Source organism: Cyprinus carpio, chromosome A6 (genome assembly GCF_018340385.1).
Source record: "Cyprinus carpio isolate SPL01 chromosome A6, ASM1834038v1, whole genome shotgun sequence".
Classification (NCBI taxonomy): Eukaryota; Metazoa; Chordata; class Actinopteri; order Cypriniformes; family Cyprinidae; genus Cyprinus; species Cyprinus carpio.
The window spans coordinates 21668071-21691899 of NC_056577.1; the positions used below are offsets into that span (position 1 = coordinate 21668071).

Here is a 23829-nt window from a genome sequence, read left to right on the forward strand (position 1 = left end):
TGTGTGTGTGTGGAATACTGTCTGTCACCTCTGCAGAGGCAGCAGAATATATTAGCTGTCACGTCAAAACGGCTTCCTCCCTAATTTATTTACCAAAGGTCAATGGCGTGACAACATCTGATATTTATTTCACACTGAATATGAAATATGTATTTTTGATCTTTTCTTATTGACAACTTTTTTGCTCAATACTATACTAAAGGTCATTGTGAGAAAATAAATGGATTTTTTTTTTGGCAAGCATTTTTGTGATTATTTTCTCTGCTGTATGGAAAGGCTTATTTTTTATTCACCTATGGATATTCCAGCTATTGAAATAAATTGCTGTTTTATGCAAGGGTATGACTATGAGTACAATGGATAAAATATTTTCTTTTTCAGTCATCCAAATATGGGTGTTGTATGCATTGCTATTTTTGCTTGCCTTCATTCTTATCAGTCTCAGCAGATGACAATCCGGTAGATGGGTGACAATGGGTCACAGAGTCAGCTTTTGTTTACGTGGTGACTAAGCAGCTGTTGCACAATAGCCATCTTGTTTTGGGTAAGAACAGCCATTGGCCAACACCACCCATCCCATGATAACTGTCCCTCAGCCCATTACTGGCACTATCAGAACTTACTTCTGTCTTCACAGGATGGGCTATGTATGAATGACTCAGCTGCACGGTTTCTCAAACACAATTTCTCACACATGCAGAAAGGACCAAACTAAAACATTTTAACCAGCTGATAGCTTTCTGTTATTTCTAGAGTTTTTGTTAAAAATAATGAAAATCTAATTTTTGCTTTGCGAAGAGAACACAATGAATCTTGCTTCATGATGACTCTTCAAACTAAATCCAGTCTATGGTAGCCCCAAAAAGTATTTTGACCACAATGCATGAATGCATATAAAACCAAATAACAATCCAAGTATCATAATGCAATCAAATGTGCTTGACCTATCCTTAAAAGTTCACTTATATGAGCCACTTTTGCAATGACTTTTTACCTTCTTGTTCCAGAATCATTTGTGGATGTCATAGGACAGCAGTTGCACGTACGTATTCTGTCTTTTTTGCAGGAGCATTATAAGTAGATTGTACAAAGTAACAAATGTTTAATAACACTTTGAAAGTGAATAGCATGCACAACAATGCCGGTAGAACCTATATAAAGGTCAGTTTTTGCTGTACAAAAACAAAGAAAAATGTGTTTTTGAATTTAACTTGTTTTTAAATGTATATTTAGCTCCTCAATTATAAGTCGCTTTGGATGAAAGTGACTGCTAAATGAATGGATGTAAATCCAGATTAAAGTGGAGGTAGCCTCAGTTCCCCTTAAATTTACACAGGAGTCGAGTAACCACAGATGTAGCTCATTGCATTTACTTTGGACATAGTATACGAAGGTGAGTCACAATAGTTTTTACATTTTGTTTTATAATTTAAACCTTATAAACCTTTTTTCCAAATGGTTTGTGTGAAAAGTGTGTTTGAGATGTTTTCAAATGCCACATTCACATGTATATTAAGTGTGTCCAATGTTTTATGTTGCTGCCTGCTTTTCCAAAGTAATTTCTCCAAAGTTGTCAAGGCAGAGCCTGAATGTTTGTTTATTATGCGTACAAATTGAAATAGATTTCCACTAAATGGCTACAACCTGCCATCTGTTTATCTCCATCTGTTTGTGAATGTTTTTCATAAGTGCTCCAGAACAAAATACCAATAATTTGCATCTAAATGGGGACATCTTATAGACTTCTATTGTTTTTATATACAGATAGTTATAATTTTTTTTTTACCTAAATCCACCCCTACCCCTAACCCTACCCCTCACAGAAAACTTTCTGCATTTTTACAATTTCAAAAAAAACTTTGTTTAAAACCAAATGGAGGTTTTTGGCGATTTTGTTTGGTTTTGCTCACTTTTGGGTACAAATTTGTCCCCAAAATATGGTTAAGTAGGCGCACACACACCAATAAAATCACAATGTGTTCACATCCTGCAGATTGACATTCTGAGCCTTTATTTGATCAATAGCATTGCCTGCACAGGTTGTAGTATAAATCTACACACATGTGAATTCAGCTCACACAGTCAGTCAATTTGCTCCCACATCAGAGCTCATGAAGAGCTAAAGACATCCCATGATGGACAACCACTTGGTGTGCTTACAGACAAATAAAGCAGTCAAGGACATGCACATATTGTAGTTGTCCAAAAGCATTGGAGATAAAGCAGCACGTTTTACCTAAAATCAATTAAAGGTCGAACTTTAGATTATTTTTGTGCTTTTTCAGTACTTTTAACAGTACTTTATTGGAGTGACACATGTAAAAGCTTAATTTTTGTGCTTAAACCCTGAAATGTTTAATGCCTGGATCCTTGAGCCAAAATGTGAATCAAAATGTAATTGTAAATGTCACGTGATTTGTGCCTTAGTTTAATGGGTGTAAAGTATGATTTAATTGAGAGTGCTGGTTTTTCATCTCAGTTTCTGTTCAGTAAATGAATGGTATATTTATTATGTAGTCACAGCTATATCAGACGAGCCAGGCTTGAAGCAGTCTCTCTCCTTGCCTGCATCTGGCCTGAAATGCTGAAGATCCCCACTGTCCTCTCCCATCGTCTCTGTCCCGGCCCTGACCTCTCTATGAGGTAAACTACTGCAGCGTAAATCCCGACCGCTAACACTGTAAAACTCCCACCTCCCAGCATCACTACCCCTGATATATACATGTCATTCAGTGCCTTCCCAGGTTTGGGCATGTGGTAGGAAAGGGCCACATCCAGCAGGACAGCTCCACAAATAAGCAGAGAGATTCCCGTGATCAATACGATGAGGATGTCAGATAAACCACCGCTCTTTAGCATGTTGATCCGACGCCTGCTACGCACACAGTTCATGTCCTGGACAGCAGAACTCAGCAACTGCTTGAGAAGGACGGCCAGAGAGAGAAGGCAAAGAACAGTTCCGGCGCCAAGTCGCCACTCGCTGGAAAGGCTGGTGGTAGTGGAAAGGAGGCCTACACCACCCAGGCCACAGCCTAGGATTAAGGCCACTGAAGCACAATAGCATAATAAGGATTTGCGTGGCTCGCTGAACCACCAGAGCTCCACCTGCTCCTCAAGCAGGTTCTGCTGGATGCGAGCCGGGTCAGGATGAAGGTGGCCCTGAGGAGGGGAATAGTCCTCCAGCTCTGACATGATGTTCGATGCTAATGGTGCTCAAGGCAAGTCCCAGCTGTGAGAGGACACCTGGTTACAGTTCCTGGAGAAAACAAGTTGGAAGAAGATTCCATGTGTGCAGTTGACAAAATATACATTGTAAAATATCCTGTTAAATTTATGGTAAAAAAAATAAACTAGTAGATGTGGTTGCCACAAATTCACATTAAAAAGGCATCATGTGGATGGCATTTATGCCTGTATATTTCAGAGTTCATAACTGAACATTTCATTATTTTTAATATTACAGATATACTGTAATATACTTGATCATATAAATCATAAACACACATCACCAAAATAAAGCTATAAACATGATCTAAATAACATAAATTATAACATTAAAATACTTTCGTGTACATAAAGTATTTATAATTATTTATATAAAAAAATATGGCACATCATGCAGGGACTCATGCTGTCTTTTTACTGTTTTTCAACATAAATGTATACAATTTTAGAATTATATAATTTAAATTCTACTCATAATTCATACTCAAATTGATATAAAGAAGATTATTTTAATATGATGAACAGTTTGTATTGTTATTGAAAAACCTATGTTGTTGTTTTTTTTTTTGGACAAATTTTCTTAATGAAAAACAAATTACTGTGACTCGACTGGACTACACAAATCATTATCAAAGATACATTTTAGAAGTCCCATCCGGATCTTGCACAATTTGGTTTGAAAATCTGAGGGGTCAAATGCCATCAATGTCACAGACCAAAACAGGGAACTAAAGTATGTTAACCTGCACAACACTCTCCCCATTCCTCAAAATATGCAAAGTTTAACAAAATGTTCCAAATATTATGTCAATTATTCAGTGAGGTTTTGAAACAGCAATTTGGAGTCAGACCAAGCTGCTTAATGGCTAAAATGCCAATTTATTTATGAGGCTGTTCTTAAAATCAATTTATAATGTGGTCAAACAATGAACACAAGGTTTAACTGAAACACTTGTGTTTAGTCTAAAGCCTGTTAATGTGGCTGGGGATAACCATGTGGATGTGTGTGGAGAGAGAATAAAGATTTTAAGTAGTGTGAGAAGACAATTTCCCTTCTGCTCAGGGGCTCAGGCATTAATTCCTTTACAAATGGCCTGTCTCTGTGGTCCCTCTGACCCTCAAGGTTGCAGGACAGACAGCTTGTCTTTACAATCCCGTAAGTGGCTTTGCCTTCGCAGTCAGCACTGCTGCACCAGCACACTGCATCTGCTCCTAAACTACATTGCATACATTATAATCATAGACCACAAATTGTTTTCCTTTTTATCCAGGACCAGTGACATTATTTTGCACTGTTTGTTCAAAGTCAGTCACTCGCACACATGTAGCCGTAGGGGTTGTGTACATGTACGTTTGTGAAGCTTTGATAATTAAGTCCCTGTAGACCTGAGTCTCATTTCACTGACATACTGCTTCCCTGTGACTGAGGTGAGGCATGAAGAGGGAAAAATGAAAACAAGAAAGCCCATGAAAGCAAAAACATGTTTAGTCCATGTTAAGATTACAATGGTTGTAAATGGATAGTTCCCCTAAGATGAAAATTGTTATTTACTCACCCTCGTGTTATTCCAAACCCACATGGGTCCTTGTTTGAAACAAAAAAAATTAAATTGTAAAGAATAAAATTAGTCACTTTTTTCTAATGCCATTACAATGAATAGGGAATTTCAAGCTTCAAAAATGAAGCAAAAGAACCCTAAAAGTATTATAAAGGTGGTACATAAGATTTATGCATTCTATCTATCTATCTATCTATCTATCTATCTATCTATCTATCTATCTATCTATCTATCTATCTATCTATCTATCTATCTATCTATCTATCTATCTATCTATCTATCTATCTATATATTTAACACATAAGGGTGAGTAAATGGTGACAGAATGTTAATTTTGGGGTGTGCTATCCCTATAAATATTAATAATAATTATTAATATTTATTTTACAGCAAGTCAGAAAGCAAAAAATAACAACAAACTCAGAACTGATTTTCACTGATTTTTTTGTTGTTGTACAATTTCTGCACCCCTTACATTCCCAGTTATGTTATAGAGATAATGTAGCTCAACCAACCGGTTTTATCCCATCTGCCCAATCTAAAAGATTACCTGGTATGAGAGCTCTTCAACCCTATCAAAGCATGATATCATCAATAATTTTTAATTTCAGAACTTTTATGAAAATATCATGAATGTGATCATAGATGGGTGCCTTCTGTTACAATGGTGGTGTACTCACCCTAAAGAGTTAGAAAGTGTCTGAGATGTGAGTGCTTCTCCATGTGGCAGTTTATCATTCACTGGTGCGTTTACTTTCAGTTATTTCCTCAACAGACTGTGGCGAGAGAAAGAAGAGCAAGGAAATATTCTATATCACCTCAGGGTTGGGATTTGATTTGAGCTTATTATGAGTCCTTCACCTTAGCATATACTAAAAAAAATTTCTAAAAATATGACTTTCAGTTTAGATTCGCAATGGCTTCTTGGGAAGTTTTCCTCTTTTCCTCTCACTGACAGGTGCAGTCCAGACTCCAAAGTATATTTTAAGACTGCCTGCATGAACACAACCAGGCTGACCAGACAGGTGAAAGTGTGCAAGATGTAATTCTTAGTTTTAAAGCATTTATAATTATTAGTAGTCAGATTCCTTTAGGCTGACATGGAAAAACATTCTAAATGGCTGATCTGTCAGTGTATCGGCCTTGGGGCTGGACAGCCGTACAATTTAGCCCTCAATTTAAAAAACAGTCCACAGTCAGTTTGCCTGCAAAGCCTCTCTGAGGGTATTTCATAGGCAATATGTCCCTGGCTGTCAGTGCATGAGTGATCCACAAACCAGGACAGAGGTGTTCAGGTTTGGGAGCATTCTGACAGTGTACCTCTTCTTCTTTCTTGGATCATGTTGCTGTTGGTTACTGAAGTTTGGAGGTTTTCTTGAAGATTTAGAGCAAATGGCATCTTTCCCGACAGGTGTGAATGCTGAGCATTGTGGCAGGCCAAGCGCACTATTCATTCTCTAGTCAAGCAGTACGCTGTTGTATCTCGGAATGCAGGTCTCCGATGTATCTGAAAAAGAAGCATTCATAAAGCAGGCTCTTGTCTTGTCTCCGGTCACCATACAACAGCTGATGCCTTGTCTAGAATACTCTTCTCTGCCTGGTTGCTAGAAACAGACAATAGAGCAAGTCTCTGAGTCCTTCTCTTGGCCAGGATGCGACAGGTCACGATCTGTATGGAGACAAAGGAAGCAAAGAATTGACAGTTAGATGTGAAGGGGATGTGTAAAGGATATGCAGTACATCTAATTCGTCAGGGTTTAATGAATTGCTTTTGTTTGTTAAGGGAGGAAACCTCTGTGAATCGAGATCTGAGCAGTGGCAGAGATGAATTTTTTTCCTTTTCCTTTTAACCTTTGCAGCAAGGTGGAAATGGATGGATATCGTCCAAAAAAAAAAATATATTCTTTTTATTATTATTCTTTTTATATTTATTATTATTTTTTTTTTTTTTTAAGTTATATGAATATATTCTGTTCGAAAGTGTCACAAAAGTGTCAAAAGTTGTTCCAAAAAGAAGGGAACTTAATTATGCTGCCTTTTAAGATGGCAGCATAATTAAGTCAGTCAGCATTGCATGTGTTCTTTACAGAGTAATCAGTCCGATAATGCACTGCAACAAAATCAGTGAAATAATAAATTCGAGATGGTGGACAAAGTGAGTGAAATTTTATGTATACAAATATTACGTGAGTAATATGTCAAAATTCACAGTATTCATAATGTGATTACCTACTACTTCTACTATTACTCCTACTACTAGATTCTGAAGTGTGCATCCAATGGATACTTTACTATCCCATGAGGCTACAGGAAAAGATTTGTGAATGGCTGTGTAGTGATGCAACTGACACTGCTAGGTCACATGACAATTACAACATGGCAAATATAGTATGTCTGGATTACATTCATATCACACACATTCACTTTTTATCGTCACAATGTAAATACTTATTCAAAAGCAGTAACAGTTGTTGATTATGAGTATAATTCAGTACCCAAATCTATTGATAAAACACAAATCAGTTTAACTAAAAAAATCACTAATGTATACAGTTGTGTGTGCCATTATGGTTATTATGGAATTACCCTAATATAAGGTCTGAATAAATTGTGAGTTGAGTTGTTGCCCATGTAGTGTGTTTAAAATTAGTCACTTAAAAGTTTACATATTTGTTAGGTACTATGTACAGTATGCTAGATTTGGGACTTGTGGATCTTTTTCTTGCTCAAATGTTAAACATGTTCTCTTAAGATATAGAATATGTAGGAATGTTTTAGAATTTAAGAGATCCTTAAGGACTTTTTTTATTATTATTTAATACAGATATTGCACATGGCACAAACACACAATAGGCTAAACTCTAGATTCTACTCATTAGTATTAAATGAGTTATGTTGTTCTGTACCTGAAAAGGAAGAAATGAATCACGAATCAATGAATCATCTATTTTGTATAAGATTTGGGTCCTGGTGGACCAAGAGTGAGTTCTTATAGTCATGGTACTTGCTGCCCCGCTCTCCTTCCTGCGTAATCCACATTTTATCAGCCTGCACACATGGCTCAAGTTACTGTCAGGCATAACCTCAGGAATAAACTGCAAACAGCAGCTGGCCTGGACCCTGCCTTCTGAGCTGCATAAACCACTCTTGATTTTTCACTTTAATCTCTTGTTATTTCAACTGATAGAAATGCTCACTGTTTCTCTGTTTCTTATCTGTCTCTTTTTTCCCCCTGTGTTGCACTGCCGTTCTGTTGGCTAAGGAGGGATAGCTTTTTTAAAAAGCAAAGCTCCCGCTCCCAGTGCTCTTTCTTTTCATCATAAAAGTTAACATATGCCACGTACCTTACTCCATCATTTCACTTCAAGACTCAGTGGTGTCATTACATCCTCTACCTCCATCAGTACACTTGCCTCTAAAGAACACTCTTTCATTCCAAACTCTCACTACCGCTTACCACTACATTCGTAGGAGGAAACAGAACACAAAATGACATTATAAAGACAGATTACTCAATCTTATTATGCACAAATTCTCAATGTACTCTATGTATGTTTAACTTGACAACGATAGACCTGGTATGGCTTTTATGGGTGTGCAAATAGTGCAGAAACATGACATCAGTCATATTTCACTAGAAACATTTGTGCATGTCAGTAAAGGCTAAAAATATACTACACGACTTTTTCTCCGATTTGCAGTCTGTATGCATCGACGCTAGTTACTGAAAGTCAAAGCCAATCTGCAGATTTTTGGTATTAAGGCTATAATACACTACATGACTTTTTAAATTTAAAGAGATTTAAAACAATAGGCATCATACACTTGATAGCTGTGGGTCACACACTTCCAGACTTTCAAGTTACACCAAAAACAACAAACTCACACAGAAACTTGTGCCTCAGCTTGGGGCTCCAAATTGGCTGAAAATATTAAATGCTTGATATGTTACAACTGAATGGAATCAGAGTCTCAAGCTAAAAAATCATAGTCTGTGCCCATCAAACTTTATACAATATTCTGTGAACCTCTAACTGCCCAGAATCTGGGCACTTTCGGCAACTAGCATTCAACCTAAGGCTGGAATATATTGTGAAAATAGTATATTTCAGCCTTAGGCTGACAGATTTCACAAAAAAATCATGTAGCATATGATGGGCAGAGACTCTTTAGCTTCCGACTATGATTCCATCCAGTTGGAGGATACTGAACATGTCTGATATTTAGAGCCAATTTTAGAGCACATATTATTTTCATTGGTCTCGCATCTCCTAGCAACAAAGTGCATGTTTCTGCATGAGTTTTATGTATTGGGAACAATGTGAAAGGCTGGTAATGTGTGATCCTCAGTCGTTTATGCCTAGTATTACTGTGTAACCAATTTGGCAAGTGTATGATGCCTAGTGTTTTCAGATCCGTTCAGGTGTAGTGTGTTCTAGCGTTAAGGGTGTTATTTTGTCTGGTAAGGTCTACAGTGTTATGTGTTGACTGCTGTTTGTGCTTGATTTTCCTGTTTTGGGCACAGATGCAATATTAACCACTAATTAAATAATCAATTAACTGGCCCGTCCACCCAGCTCCACAAAAGGAATAAACGTTTACCTCTCTTCCTTTCTATCTCTTCCCCTTTTATTCTCAAAACAGTGACAGCATCCAGAATATTCAGTTCTGGCCTCGAGGACAGCAGAAATGTTAACATAATCCATAATGCAATACAAAAAAAGGGCAACTATCCAGCTTGGCCACTGAGCTCCATTTTCTCTGACCTGACCTCCATCTGTGACATAGACACCAGCCTGGTTAAGACACCTGGACCTGCTCCTTCACTCTTAGGGCACGGTTTCATTCTCACTGGCTGTCTCCGTGTCTGTCACAGAATATTCTGGAATATACACTCTTGAGATGTTTGGATGTTACTGAGTGCTGTCATGCACCTGTTGTTTTCTAAGATCTGTGTGCTTATAAGGGATCTCTGAGGAGAGGATGAGGAACGAGCACAGAGTGTTTTGGTTCGCTTGGCACCTGGAAGCATAAATTTGAGATTCCTTTCATTCTGCGCAGATGCATTTGGCAAAACTTTCTATCAAAAAAATCCAAATAAGGTTGTTTCTCCTTTTTATAAAAAAGTACTGGTGATAACATTATACAGTAATGATATGAAATGATGTTACCATGGAACTGAAAGACCATATTCACCTATCATTGTATCTAGATGGCACTCCAAGATACTTCAAAGAATACCTTGGTAAAACGATGGTACATTTGGTGCTTTTTCAAGAACTATTTGACATTTATCTTTTTGTCTCGTCCTATTTTGTAATGTCTACAATTATGTATCATTGTGGGTGTGTTTATGTCCATGCCCAACAATAAAGTAACAATAAAATCAAATGTCATAAAATTGCTTAAATCTGATTTTATATCCATGATGTGACATTTTGTCAACCTCCAATGTAGCCAAAAGACCATGTTAACAATGGTTTAATAGTAGAGAGAGGGTAACTATGAGTAATTACTATCTTTTTCCCCTAAAACTATTACACTGTCACTGTAAAGCACTGTTCACACTCTGCATTGAAAGGGCACCTACAGCATTAAAATAATTTGCTTCCCTTTTATTTTATGATGCAGAACAATATTAACTATACAGAAGGGAGGCATTTCCTTTCTTTCTCTATAGGCTGTTATAGTTCTGCAGCTCCTCTTTAGTATTTTGCTTTAATTTGACCAGAGTTACTCTTTAAACCACAATATGTTTGACATGGACATCACAATGTCCACTGTAAGTTTTATCTGATAATTATATAACTTTCTCATTCCAAACATCTCTATACTGGACAAATTTGTTTAAGTTAATTATACTCCACGCCTCTGACACCAAATAGTTCACACTACTTTTTTCTTATAATGTTCCCATGTTTTTATCTGAAATATCGATGTGCTTTTGAATAATGGAATGTTAATGTTATAAGTTGTGGAAAAAAAAAAAAAAAGAAATGGCTTGTGTACTGGATATTTGCTAGCATAACTGCAAAAAGGACAGTAAGTGTGTGACCTGCTCCTGGAAATAAATGAATAAATGTTATTCATTAGTATTACTATTATGAACAATATAAATGAATAGTGAAATACTATGCATTAGTATTTTATTAAGTAATTGGATTATAATGTTAACATGGTTTTAGAACATCCATTATTATTTACAAGAGACAGGGTAAACAAATATTAATAATTTATCTTATAAAGCTGTTGATATGCAGTAGATAGGAAATGTGCTGTACTGGCTTTTATCTTGTAACACTGGTGAAATATTTCACACAGTATATGAGGATAATATATTTAGTGTGCAAAGTCCAAATATCCATAAACAGAACAGAACAGTTATTTACAGTCATTTTATTTTAGGAGTGATGTTATTTACCTATGATATTGAACATCACATCTCAGTTCTACTGTACTATGTATCCAGAAAAACATGTTCATACTTAATACAAAACTTTTGTTTGTGTGATATTGCTTAATTTATAATTTTATGATTATTTGCATAAGTTAATTTTACCTGATGTACCTATCTGATATACATTAATAAATATTGTATGTTTCTAAAGTTCCCCATTTTAGGATGCTATGTACGAACAGATTTAAATACGTACCTACCCTTGATTCTACACATTATGCATTTCCAGAAGCGAAAGGCAAGGGCTACATACTTTTTAATACCCTCACAGAAGGAAGTCCTAAAACTCCAGTACAAAGTTTACATGTCCTGCGGTGCTCTATGAAGGTGTGGATCCTCCTATCTGTCTTATACTTTTATAATTCATACTTAAATGTAACTTTAGCTATTTAAAACTAAAAGAATACGAAGGCGTGCTGTGAGAACGTTTCTGTTCTTACCTGTGATGCGCTGGCAGGCAGCACACCATCCCGAACACATCAGCCACAAATACAGCCAATCCGTCTGAGAGGTGAACCGCGCTCAGCTAAAAGAGACATCAAGTTCAATGTAAGTCTCGCACAGTAATCCCGACCATATCAGGATAGCGAATGGCGTTGCAGGTGCACTGCTCGTTCCGTCCAGACTTTTGCCCTCCGCTCAGAGGTGTGGTCTCTCTTCTCATTGCTACTCTGATCGCGCAGCGTGTAGTTCAGCTGGGAGTGTGCGTGTGTGTGTGTGACCTCGCCGCTCTTCTCCAGCGGGACACCTGCAGCGATAAGAAGCTTCTGGTCCAAAGGTCTGACGTTAAATGACGCCAAATGAAAACACCATACAACGTTTTAATATGTTCGTTTATTCTGCTTCGCGTTTCAAGCGCTGCACGACAAAACGCTCCTACCTGGAAGTCGTCGCGGAGTTACCTGATCTATTTGTTGTAAAACCGTAACTTGCATGACAGTGTTAATGAATGACCACTCAGGCTACTACAAGAATTGTGTTATTGTGATGATTTTTATTCGCTTGGTAGTATTCACAATTGATGGTGAATTTTATCTCCAAACTAAGGCTAATCAAAACTGAAGTTTATTTTCAATTGACTGTGATACCCATTTTTATTATATATTCTGTAGCCTACTGTATATGACTAATAAGTATTATTCATTATAAACATATTTTAGACCCAAGTATTTCCCATTTTATTTCGGTATACCGATATTTTATATCGGAAATCAGGGCGGGGCTTAATTTAATCCACGGAGAATTAATTCCATCATAAATTGACGGCTTGGACGGGATGGGACGGTAGGGGTTAAAAATAAGAGGGCTTGGTGATGCAGTGAAAAAGGAAAGTTGTTTAAGATGGAGAGCAAGTCGTTACAATTTGATTAGTTTTTTTTTTTTTTTTTTTTAATGCAAATCACTAGAAGAGCATATATTAAGTGAATAGGGTTATTCTGATTTCATGTTGACTTTAAAGTAATTGCCTTTCGTAATTGCATTAACATAAAAGTTTTACTTTGCACTTCATCTGTTCTCATTAATTTTAATACATCTGACTATTAATTACATTTTACTAATTAAATTTGTCTAATTAATCCAGTTGATCTTAATGACTAATCAACAAATCATTTGATAGCCTATGTATATAGATTTTCAATTCATTTGATTATTTTTACACACAGGGGCTTTAATAGAGCTTTTGCTACGCTACGCTAGAACATTCTTTAAAGAGTGTTCCTAAACATTTTTCTTTTGACTTTAAATGTGTTTTTATCAGGTTACATTTAATTAAAAACAATATTCAATTAAAAACAATATTAGTATTTCTTCAGAAAAAAAAATGACATAAATTGAATTCTTCCCCAAGGTTGGCACAGATAGTAGATATATTTCAGATATATTGCTTATCTGAATATGGTGACACCTGGTTCAATAAGGTGACACCTTACACAAGCATCAGACAATATGTATTGACATGCAAAGACCACAAACTACAGAGGTCTGATTTTACAGAATATTTGTAGTGAACACATTGTGTGACATCTTTCTACCTGTGGATCTGAAACATTACCCTGCATTTAATGACAACTGGTGTCTCAATACAGTAAGTGAATACAGTAATACTCAATGATCTAAAATGCACCAGTTTGGGTGACTTCTTGATTTATCAGTATCTCTTATTAGAATAATTATGAATGTTTGAAAAACCATGTCACACACTTACTATGCATATATATTGTCAGTCAGAGGTGATCTAATGCAAATACACAAATGCAACAACACAATTAGGCAACCATATTAATATGTAACTGTATTTATACATACACAACAAAACTCTGCAGCCAAGTAACTGTAACAGACAGAACTGGAGATCTCTTAGCTAAAATTTCATTTTTCTGACAAACGTGGGCTTCACCATCTCATGCCTGATGTACTGGTCTTTTGGATCTTTGATGTTGTCCCTTAGTCTCTTGGGAGTAAGCTTGTATATTTATGAAGGTCATTCATGAACCTGTGCTCCAGTCCCTCTTCATCACTCTCCTGTCAAGAGAAGGAGAAAATACACATAGCACACATTGTGGATCATCGGCGACATGAAGTTTGGGCTTGATTTGAGCGATGTCCTACTCTTGGTGAGCCTTTATGTTGTGGAAAGTGTCCAGTTCTTTCTCCATCCACCCAGAGTAAAGCAGCCCAAGCATCGATCTTTTTGTTCAGCCATTAGTGATCTATTCCCCCTCTGCCTCATCCCGGGTTCATTTGTATTCTAATTGCCAGGCCTTGAAGTGACATGCTTCGTTTTGTACAAGGCTGTTTTCTGTCAATGCTTTGCCAATACTAGTGTAATGCTGTCTTCAGTTATGCTTTGATGTTTAATGTGCCTTTTGAGCATCAAGGAGGTCACATATATATGTGTATACTGTATATGGGTTGTTTTGTAGGATGTTCATTAGGACATGAGTTAAGTTTAAAATCTTCTTCTATAAATGTTTTTGTTTTTTCCCGTCTTGTTTTTATCTCATTATGTCTTCTTGTGTTTTGTGTCCTGTCTTTGTTTTGTTTTGTCCAAAATGTTGGCAGGTCAAGTAATCTGAACTACTTGGTCAAACTGGGCCACCAGAAAAAAAACAAAACAGAAAAATCTTTATTGTTGTGCCTCAATTTGTTTATTTATTAATCATTATCTGTGACATTGAAATTCTGGCCTAATTGTATAGCCAATTATGTTTGTAGCTTTCTTCACTCAATATAATTTCTTCTTAGAGACGATAAAGCCCAGTCCAAGTCTGTGACATTTAAAAGACAAAGTAAACTCTCAGTTTCGTCTGTGTGACACTGAGCACAGAGTGTGTGCTCTCTTCGCTCTCATAATGCTGATGATAAAATATGGGCCAACTTTCTAGGCAAGAATAGATGCATGCAGAGTGTCACACATCAACAAGTTTGTGTTGGCAGTTATTATCCATGGACATGCATGTGGTTGATGTTGGAGGCTTTGAGGAAGGAATAAAAGACAGGTAATAGATGTGCTCTGTCAATTGCTTTGCGAGGGAGATACACAGAGACAGCCGCGCAGTTACTGTTATCTTAAAATGAGTGTATGTGTGTGAGAGCGAGGACAAGAGATTATTAAAACAGGTGTGTGTCTCCACATGCCGATGCTGTGTGATTATTCATTACTTGCAGACAAAAAAAAAATCCTTATTGTTGTGCCCTATTTTTTTTTTATTTATCAGTTGTGTCCAACCAATGAGACATGATGATTCTGTACATTATATATTATTTAAAGCAACTATATGGTTTGATGAAATGTACATGTATGCTTTTACATCTGTATATTCTGCCATACAAGCTCTTCCATCTCTGTGTACTGGGTGAGGATGCCTGCAGCTTCTGCTGTTCATACCTCATGCTCAATTCCCACATTCGCATAACTGATCCCCTTTTATGGGCTGTTAAACCAAAGAAAGAGAGAGAAAATAGTATATATAGGAAGAAACATTTTGCTGGTTCGCAGACCAGTTATCTCTTAAATTGTAATTATAGTAAATATTACCATCCAGGGACTTGTAAGCAGCTATAGTATATGACAAAGACAATGATAAATGGGGCTGTGAAATCCATGTAAGTAGATTGTTTTTGTGTGTTGCTCACAGTGCTTATGCAATGCCTACATTGATCGTTTCTAGATACTGTTCCGCTGCTGTGGCTCAAATCTGAATTTATAGTCTTCCGGAATTAAAATTCACACTGTGCGCTCTGGTCCCAGATGAACTGTGTTCTTGGTCAGCAGATATGTAGCAGAAACCCCTAACTCAAATATTTTGAAATTAGCTGCTTCTTTATATACACATTATCTCATGTTGATTTAAAAGCACTTCCTATAATTTCCCCATTTTCGATTGCTGTACATCAGTTGCTCAGCTGAACTGAGTGTCATGGATCATAAGAGGCGAAGACTCAAGTGCAGGCAGATGAGGAGTCTTTATTTATAACTCACCAAAATATACAAAAACACAACTAAAACCATACATATGGTTCAGACATAAGACTTAGCACAGGGAAGCCAGCCATCAAAGGCATGAACCGATACACATGTGAGACAAACAAGCCCAGAACAGAAAACACAGGGCACTTATAAAGAGGAGGCTATCAGGTGAACAGCTGGGGCACATTAATCAATGAATAAGGTAACGGGAGAACAGGTGAGTGGAGTTTTAGCGAATGGAGTCCAAAAGAAAGGGAGAAACACAGGTGGAGAAACTTAATGAGGTAACAAGATGGGCGGGGTCAGACAATAGACAGGAGAGAGCACATGGCACCAAACAAACACAACACAAGCCATGTGCACACAGAAAAACAATGTCATCTGGTGGCCATCCTGGGCACACCAGCTGAAGACTGTGACAGAAACCCTCCCTTAAGGAACGGATTCCAGACGCTTCAACAAAAGAAATCCCGGAGGGAGGTGGATCAGGGGGAGGGATGGCGGGCCAGGCCCGTGTAGTGGAAGACGGCCTGGAGACAGAGGTAAACAAGGGTGCCAGGGCAGGGCTGGAGGCCAGGGCAGGGCCAGCAGCAAGAGTGGAGCCTGCCTCAAGGATGGAGCCGGCAGGGAAAGCAGCTGGGGTAGATCTGACATCAAGGGTGGCTCCGGCAGGGCAAGGAGCTTGGCCGGCACTGGGATGGCACCAGGATCTGGAAAGGCCTCCAGGCCTTGAAGGACAGAAGAAGCCTTCTTCCTCCGTTTCCAAGTGGGTGGATTGTGAGCAGCCACTGCCTCCCTCACCGACATCAGCTGAGGATCCTCCACGCTGCATCTAAGCCTGAGGTGTCCAGACAATGACCCCAACAACTTGGAAGTTGTTGTTGTTGTTGTTGTGCATGACCTGAGGTGGTTCTGGTACAACAGCCCAGACTGGGAGGGGGGCACCCTCCAGCAGTTTCATCTCCTTTAAATGATGATGTGGTCGACCATCTCCCAATAGGACCACGCATCTAGCTCCCCCAGCTCCACCCAAATGATGGGCACGTCCAGGCCTACTAAAAACAGGTGAATGAGGATGCTCTCCTCAAGCCCTAGCCCCTGGACTGCATCGAAAAGAGGTCCTCGGCGTATAGCCCGTAGGGGCAATTGTCTTGTGGGCATGGATGCGGCCCATTGGCAAGGATCTGGATCCTTGGTCGGCCAGGAGCTGGGTATAAAAAATAAAAAAAATCCAATCGCCACTGAATCTTCAAATGGCTTGTTTGTACTGTCATGGATTGTAAGAGGTGAAGACTCAAGTGCAGGTAGATGAGGAATATTTTTATTTATAACTCAACAAAATAAACAAAAACACAACTAAAAAACCAACCCAAAGGGGGAAAAAAACAGCGTAATCTCAATGTTTACTCTGAGACATAAGCCTACCGACGGACGGACGGACATCAAAGGCACAAACCACTCCTCACTGGAGATCTGCTTTACAAGAGTGATTAAAATAATAATAAAATTATAATTATTTAATATGGGTTAAAAATAATATATTTGTTAATTTAACTGTTGTTTTGTTTTTTCATCGCTGTACTTCAGTTGCATAGCTGAACTGAGAAATTATCCTAATCTTCAGCATGAATCTCTTACCTGCCTTGCCATATTTGATGCTTAAAATATAGTGGGCCTAGGTATACTGAAAAATGTTGTATCCATATCAAGATATTGAAAATTATGGGATATTTATCCTTATAGATGTGGTGTGGATTCTGCTATTACATTTAGAATTATTTTTAAAACTATATCTTTATCATTATTGTTATAGTTATCAATGTCCTTGGTGTGAAATTTGGAGTGTCAATACCTGCGGTGCTCTAGAAATACATTATGGCTTGATCCTAAGGAAAAGGGGATGGGGCTTAGAGAAGGGTCAGTTGTCCTGAGCGGCAAACCTGGATCTCAGTAAAATCACAGAATGTAACAACCTCTTTTATTTCAAAACATTGATGCAAATTGCATTTCTTTTTAACACATTCAGGATGATAAATAATCATATGTACGATCTGTGTGTCAATCCTCAGGCCGGACTATATCTCAACTGACAGGTGTGTCCTGAATCTGTCTGTCATCCTTCTCCTCCATCTGCTTCTTTAACAGCTCAAACTCCCTACCTGGATACATGGTCTTCGTGACAGTGTGTTTGTTTGTGTATGTGTCTGTGAGCGAATAAGGAGGTGTGAGAAAGACTGCATGCTCCATTACTGCACAAAGCCTGTAGGGAACGGGGGGAAGAAAAGAAAATGATGATAATATTGAAGGTAGGAAGAAAACAAGAAACAACTATGCAAGCAGAAAACTAGAAGGATAATTTAAAAAAATGAAGAAATGGGAAAGCGTGTGAGAAAAGTCCAATATAGACAGAGGCAAAACAAACACTGGCAGTGCACTGACAGAGGGTAGAGTTCATACTGAGGACAGCTCATCCATAAACTGGACACTCCTGTAACTCCTCATGTTTTTCTCCTCCTTTGCGCAGAGTGGTATCACTTGCATCAGGGAATAATACGATTAATTTTGCAGGAGCTGGAGAGTAAAATACTAGTGATTATAGCCAGGCTTTCTTCACTCTGTCTTTCAAGTTTAGCCCCTCCAGGTTGATGGAAGCCGACAACGCATTTCCTTCGCGATTATGTTGATGTCCTTGGCGAAATGCCAGCATTCTCTTGATTAATCTGCCTGCTCTGTTCCAATAAGTGTCACAGCGGGAAAGAATTGCCATGTGCTTTAAATGGCCAGCTTTCGCACATGGGCCAGTTTTATGAGCTCGGCACGTGGACTTGCAAAAATGCAGCAGCTAGAGTTCTTACTAGAACCAGGAAGTATGATCATATTAGCCCGGTCCTGTCAACACTGCACTGGCTCCCTATCAAACATCGTATAGATTTTAAAATCTTGCTTATTACTTATAAAGCCCTGAATGGTTTAGTACCTCAGTATTTGAACGAGCTCTTGTTACATTATAGTCCTCCACGTCCGCTCCGTTCTCAAAACTCTGGCAATTTGATAATACCTAGAATATCAAAGTCAACTGCGGGCGGCAGATCCTTCTCCTATTTAGCGCCCAAACTCTGGAATAACCTACCCAACATTGTTCGGGAGGCAGACACTCTCTTGCAGTTTAAATCTAGATTAAAGACCCATCTCTTTAACCTGGCTTACACATAACATACTAATACACTTCTAATATCCAAATCCGTTAAAGGATTTTTAGGCTGCATTAATTAGGTAAACCGGAACCGGGAACACTTCCCATAACACCCGATGTACTTGCTACATCGTTAGAAGAATGGCATCTACGCTCATATTAGTCTGTTTTTCTCTCTTATACCGAGGTCACCGTAGCCACCAGATCCAGTCTGTATCCAAGTCAGAGGGTCACTGCAGTAACCCGGATCCAGTATGTATCCAGCCCAGATGGTGGATTAGCACCTAGAAAGGACCTCTACAGCCCTGAAAGACAGCGGAGACCAGGACTAGAGCCCCAGAGACAGATCCCCTGTAAAGACCTTGTCTCAGACGACCACCGGGACAAGACCACAGGAAACAGATGATTCTTCTGCACAATCTGACTTTGCTGCAGCCTGGAATTGAACTGCTGGTTTCGTCTGGTCAGAGGAGAACTGGCCCCCCAACTGAGCCTGGTTTCTCCCAAGGTTTTTTTCTCCATTCTGTCACCGATGGAGTTTTGGTTCCTTGCCGCTGTCGCCTCTGGCTTGCTTAGTTGGGGACACTTCATTTACAGCGATATCGTTGACTTGATTGCAAATTATTGCACAGTGACATCACTGAATTCAATGATGAACTGCCTTTAACTGTCATTTTGCATTATTGACACACTGTTTTCCTAATTAATGTTGTTCAGTTGCTTTGACGCAATCTTTTTTGTTTAAAGCGCTATATAAATAAAGATGACTTGACTTGACTTGACTTGCACAAACTGTTTCCTGTTGGTGGGACAGCTTGGGTGTGGTGTGAAAAACAAAAATGATGACAATAGATTGCAAGGTACAGTATATGGCAACAGCCTGTCAAAGCATATTACTTTTATTATACATGTATGACCATCTTTTGCACTTTAAACCAGATTTGACATTTAGAATTGATGCATTATGTTAAAACATGTCCAGGTAGTAAAAAACTTTTCTTTCTGTTGGAGTGTGAGTAACTACTCCAAGTAATTACTTTTTTCTTTAAAAGAAGGCCATGCAAAATACTACATTAAATAACCTATGTAAATGTATGCATTTTGACAATTGTTTTTTTTGTTGTTGTTGTTTTTTTTTAAAGATGTAAATAAAGACAGAATAATCTAATAAATAATAGAATCCCAGTCAAAAAGATACATCTGACCTTATATGATAAAAATCCAGAAAAAAAAAAAAAAACGTATTATGGTTTCCAAAAATAATAAGCAGCACAACTGTTTTCAATATGATACCTTGATAATAATAAGAAATGTTTTTTGAGCACCAAATCAGTATTAGAATAAGTTCTTAAAGTTATTCACCCAAAAAGTATAATTCTTTTGTGTTCAGCAGCAGAAGAAAATGTGTACAGGTTTGGAACAAGTAGAGGGTGAGTACATGATGACAGAAGTTTTATTTCTGGGTGGTGCACTATCCCTTTAAGGATCATGTGACATTGAAGACTGGAGTAATGGCTGCTGAAAATTCAGCTTTGTCATTACAGGAATAATTCACATTTTAAAATATCTAAAAATAGAATACAATTATTTTATATTGCAATAGTATTTTACAATATTATTTTACTGTTTATGACCAAATAAATGTAGACTTGGTGAGCATAGACTTTCAAAAACTCACAGACTTTTAAATGGGGTGTGTGTGTGCATGTGTGTACAATTTTATATGAAGATCAGATATAATTATAATTTCGTACTTCAAAAGAAAAATATTTTTTAAATCTAAATTTCTTATTGCACACTCCATGTGTGACTGCAGATAATGCTTTTCTGCAGTGGCATTGGTAACTTTTACTGCTGCATGTCATCACTGGCCTGCTGGACAGAACAACATAAAAAACAATTAGTGAATAACTGAGTGCACCTTTAAAAAAACAGTAGTTAAGAAGCTATGAGTTCAAATCAAGAACTTTTTTTAATCTCCAAAGAACCAATTATCCAACTGCAATCTTGCCAACTAAGTAAATCAACTAATGCAGGAAAATCTAATGGCCTAAAGTGGCCTTTGAAACAATTTGAGTGCTTTATCTCTGGTAAAAGTCCATCAGTGTTTAGTCTGTCTTCACAAAATTGGTTCCCAGGCCAGTCATGAGCCTTCTTCAATGCTGACTCATCAACTAGCACAGCTGCACCAGCGGTACATGGTAACTCAACACTCCATTCTGCCCCAACACACACACAAACAAAAGAGGTGGGGTAAACACCATAAACTGGTTCCTCCTTTGTAATTTCAGAAAGCTGTCTTCACCCCACAGCAAACATGCATTTCAGTTCCGATGAGACAGCAGGATTCTGTGTAACTACAGAGCTTAGCCATGCTCTCTGCCTTTGCTGAAGGAGAGGATGTTCCACACAAACCAATCAGCAGAAAACAACCTTTATCCAAACTCCATGCATATATGGCAACAGAAGCACATCAATAGAAAAGATGTATGCAATATACGCAAAACTTGCCTAGCTAGCAATTTTATGTTTCAAGAACATTTTCATAACATCACAAATGAGTTATGGAAGCAGAATGTTAATTTAATGTTTAAAGAATGTTTCCTAATATTCCCATTAAATGGTGTTTTAAGAAAAGTTGTCTCTCTATGCACTTTCTTTCTTCTTTTTAAACTGTGCTAGGAGTTTACATCTTGCAATTGACAGCTTTAGTACTTTTGTTGACAAATAAACATTGATATCTCTGTGCAGGTAACAGAAAAATTATATAAATTGTTCATTTATTATACTACTGACAACGTAACAATATAAAGCTGGTTGAAAATCAGTGAATTTACCTTTTGAATTCACTTAATTTCAAAACGTCGATTTTTAAAATGTTTTATGAACATTTTTTATGCAAACATTGAAGAACGTTAGCAGAATGTTCCCATTATATAACATTTTCATTCTCAGAGAATGGTTCAAAACATCAGGATGCAATTGTACAGATTAACAAAATATAGATTGACTAAAAGATTTGATTAGTCCTTCTTTTAACTGCATAACCCTCTAAACCCATTCTTAAGTCAGTTTAATGTGTTATTCTGGCCACAATACAGTCAGCATCCCTCACCTTTGAAATTTTCATCCAGACAGAGATGATGCCATACAGCCAGACTCTGTCAGTGCTTACTGCCCAGAGTCACGTAAAATTAACTAATCATCCCAGACACAATGTGATACTGCTCAGCCTGACTGGGTTCATAACTACAGTGGGCCATAGAGATCTGTGCCAGTTGCTCAGAGGCTACGATACACATCAGAGTACAGAAACATGCCAGCTTTTAAGACATTTGTATTATAATTCTTTTTTCACACTTTAAAAAGAAACAAGCTGCTCATAGTGAGAAAAAGAAGAAGAAGAAAAAAACACCCAGTGGTATAAAGTTTTAAAACAGCACATGCCCCAGTGCGTAAATATATGATCTGATATGTTGAAAGACAAGCCCACAGAGAATGCTGTGATGTTTGTAACCAGTGGCAACTGAATTTGAGTCTGTGCCACACTTCGAGCTGTGAGAACATTTTTCACAAACACATGTTAAGTGACTCACTACAGTTTAGCTGATTTATTTTTTGAGGTCTCTTTGGATAAAAGGAACTGTGGCTCATTGAAAGTGCACTAGATTAGTAGGGATCAACTGGTAGGCCGTGACTCAGAACTGGACAGTAGGGAAAAAACATGCTAAATGCACATAAAATAATACAAGTTTTCAAGCTTTCTGATGTCAAAATCCCTAAATATGTTGATACCCGGATACCTGATGATATTCACAATTGGCCAACAACAGAGAAAGATAATTTTTATGTGCAGTTGATGTAGTTATGACATCTACCAGCAGACAGTTACATAAGCCAACCCTGGACCCCTTGTAATAGTAGTAATATTATTTATTATTTTTGATAAAAGTCTCCTATGCTTACCAAGTCTCCGTTTAGTAATAGTAATAGTAATATTATTACAATTTAAAATAAGTGTCTTTCATTTGAATATGTTTTAAAATGTAATTTATTGATGGCGAAGCTGAATTTTCTGAAGCAATTTTTTCCAGTGTCACATGATCCTTCAGAAATCATTCTAAAATGCTGATTTGGTGCTTGAGTACCATTTCTTATTATTATCAATGCAGAAACAGTTGCTCGCTTAACATTTTTTTTTGTGGAAACCATGATACATTTTTTTCAGGATTCTTTGATGTATTTAAAGTTAATAAGAACAGCATTCATTTGAAACAGAAATCTTTTGAAACATTATAAATGTATTTGCTATCACTTTTGAGGAATTTAATGAATCTATACTAAATAAAAGTATTCACTCCTTAAAAAACAAATCTTACTGACCCCAAACTTTAGGACAGTAGTATATTTTACTCTACATGTTGGGTGTGGATTTCCATTTGTTTGCAGTTTCTAATTACTGAAATGAATAAATTGAAAGAATTATAATTGCACTAACGGTTCGTACAAACAAATAATGATTAATGTCCTCAATAAGTAAAAAACAACAACAAAACATTCCAACACTGGAATGTGACTCACTGGGTGATTCAGCATTTTTCATGCCCTCTTCCTCTGTTGCGGAAGACCACTTTGTGTCCCATATGAGACAGTTATTAGCTAGTCAAATTAGCCAGCCAATGAATCACACCAGCAGCACACTCAGTGGACAGATTTTATGCTAGTTTGCTTGTGAGCATGTTTCACTCTACACAAGCTCTCACACACAGCAATATCTATCCAGTGAAATCAACATTTTTAAATTCCATACTATTTACGGGATTTGGGATTTGTGTTATTTGTCCATAGAACACTAAATCACTAAAAGGTATTTACCTGCTAACAATTCATTTGGGATACATTACTACAAAATAGGTGCTGTACC

At 37.5% G+C, this 23829-nt stretch overlaps 1 protein-coding gene across 1 annotated transcript; it reads right to left on the reverse strand.

Annotated features, from left to right (window-relative positions):
- Positions 1-1988: 1988 nt before the first annotated feature.
- Positions 1989-12159, reverse strand: LOC122145329 (transmembrane protein 125-like). The gene is made up of 3 exons (XM_042758432.1): positions 11682-12159; positions 5465-6453; positions 1989-3256 (listed from the first exon to the last, which is right to left on the reverse strand). Exon 3 carries the CDS (start codon positions 3190-3192, stop codon positions 2524-2526), a length of 669 nt encoding a protein of 222 aa, XP_042614366.1. The 5' UTR covers positions 3193-3256; positions 5465-6453; positions 11682-12159; the 3' UTR covers positions 1989-2523.
- Positions 12160-23829: the final 11670 nt, after the last annotated feature.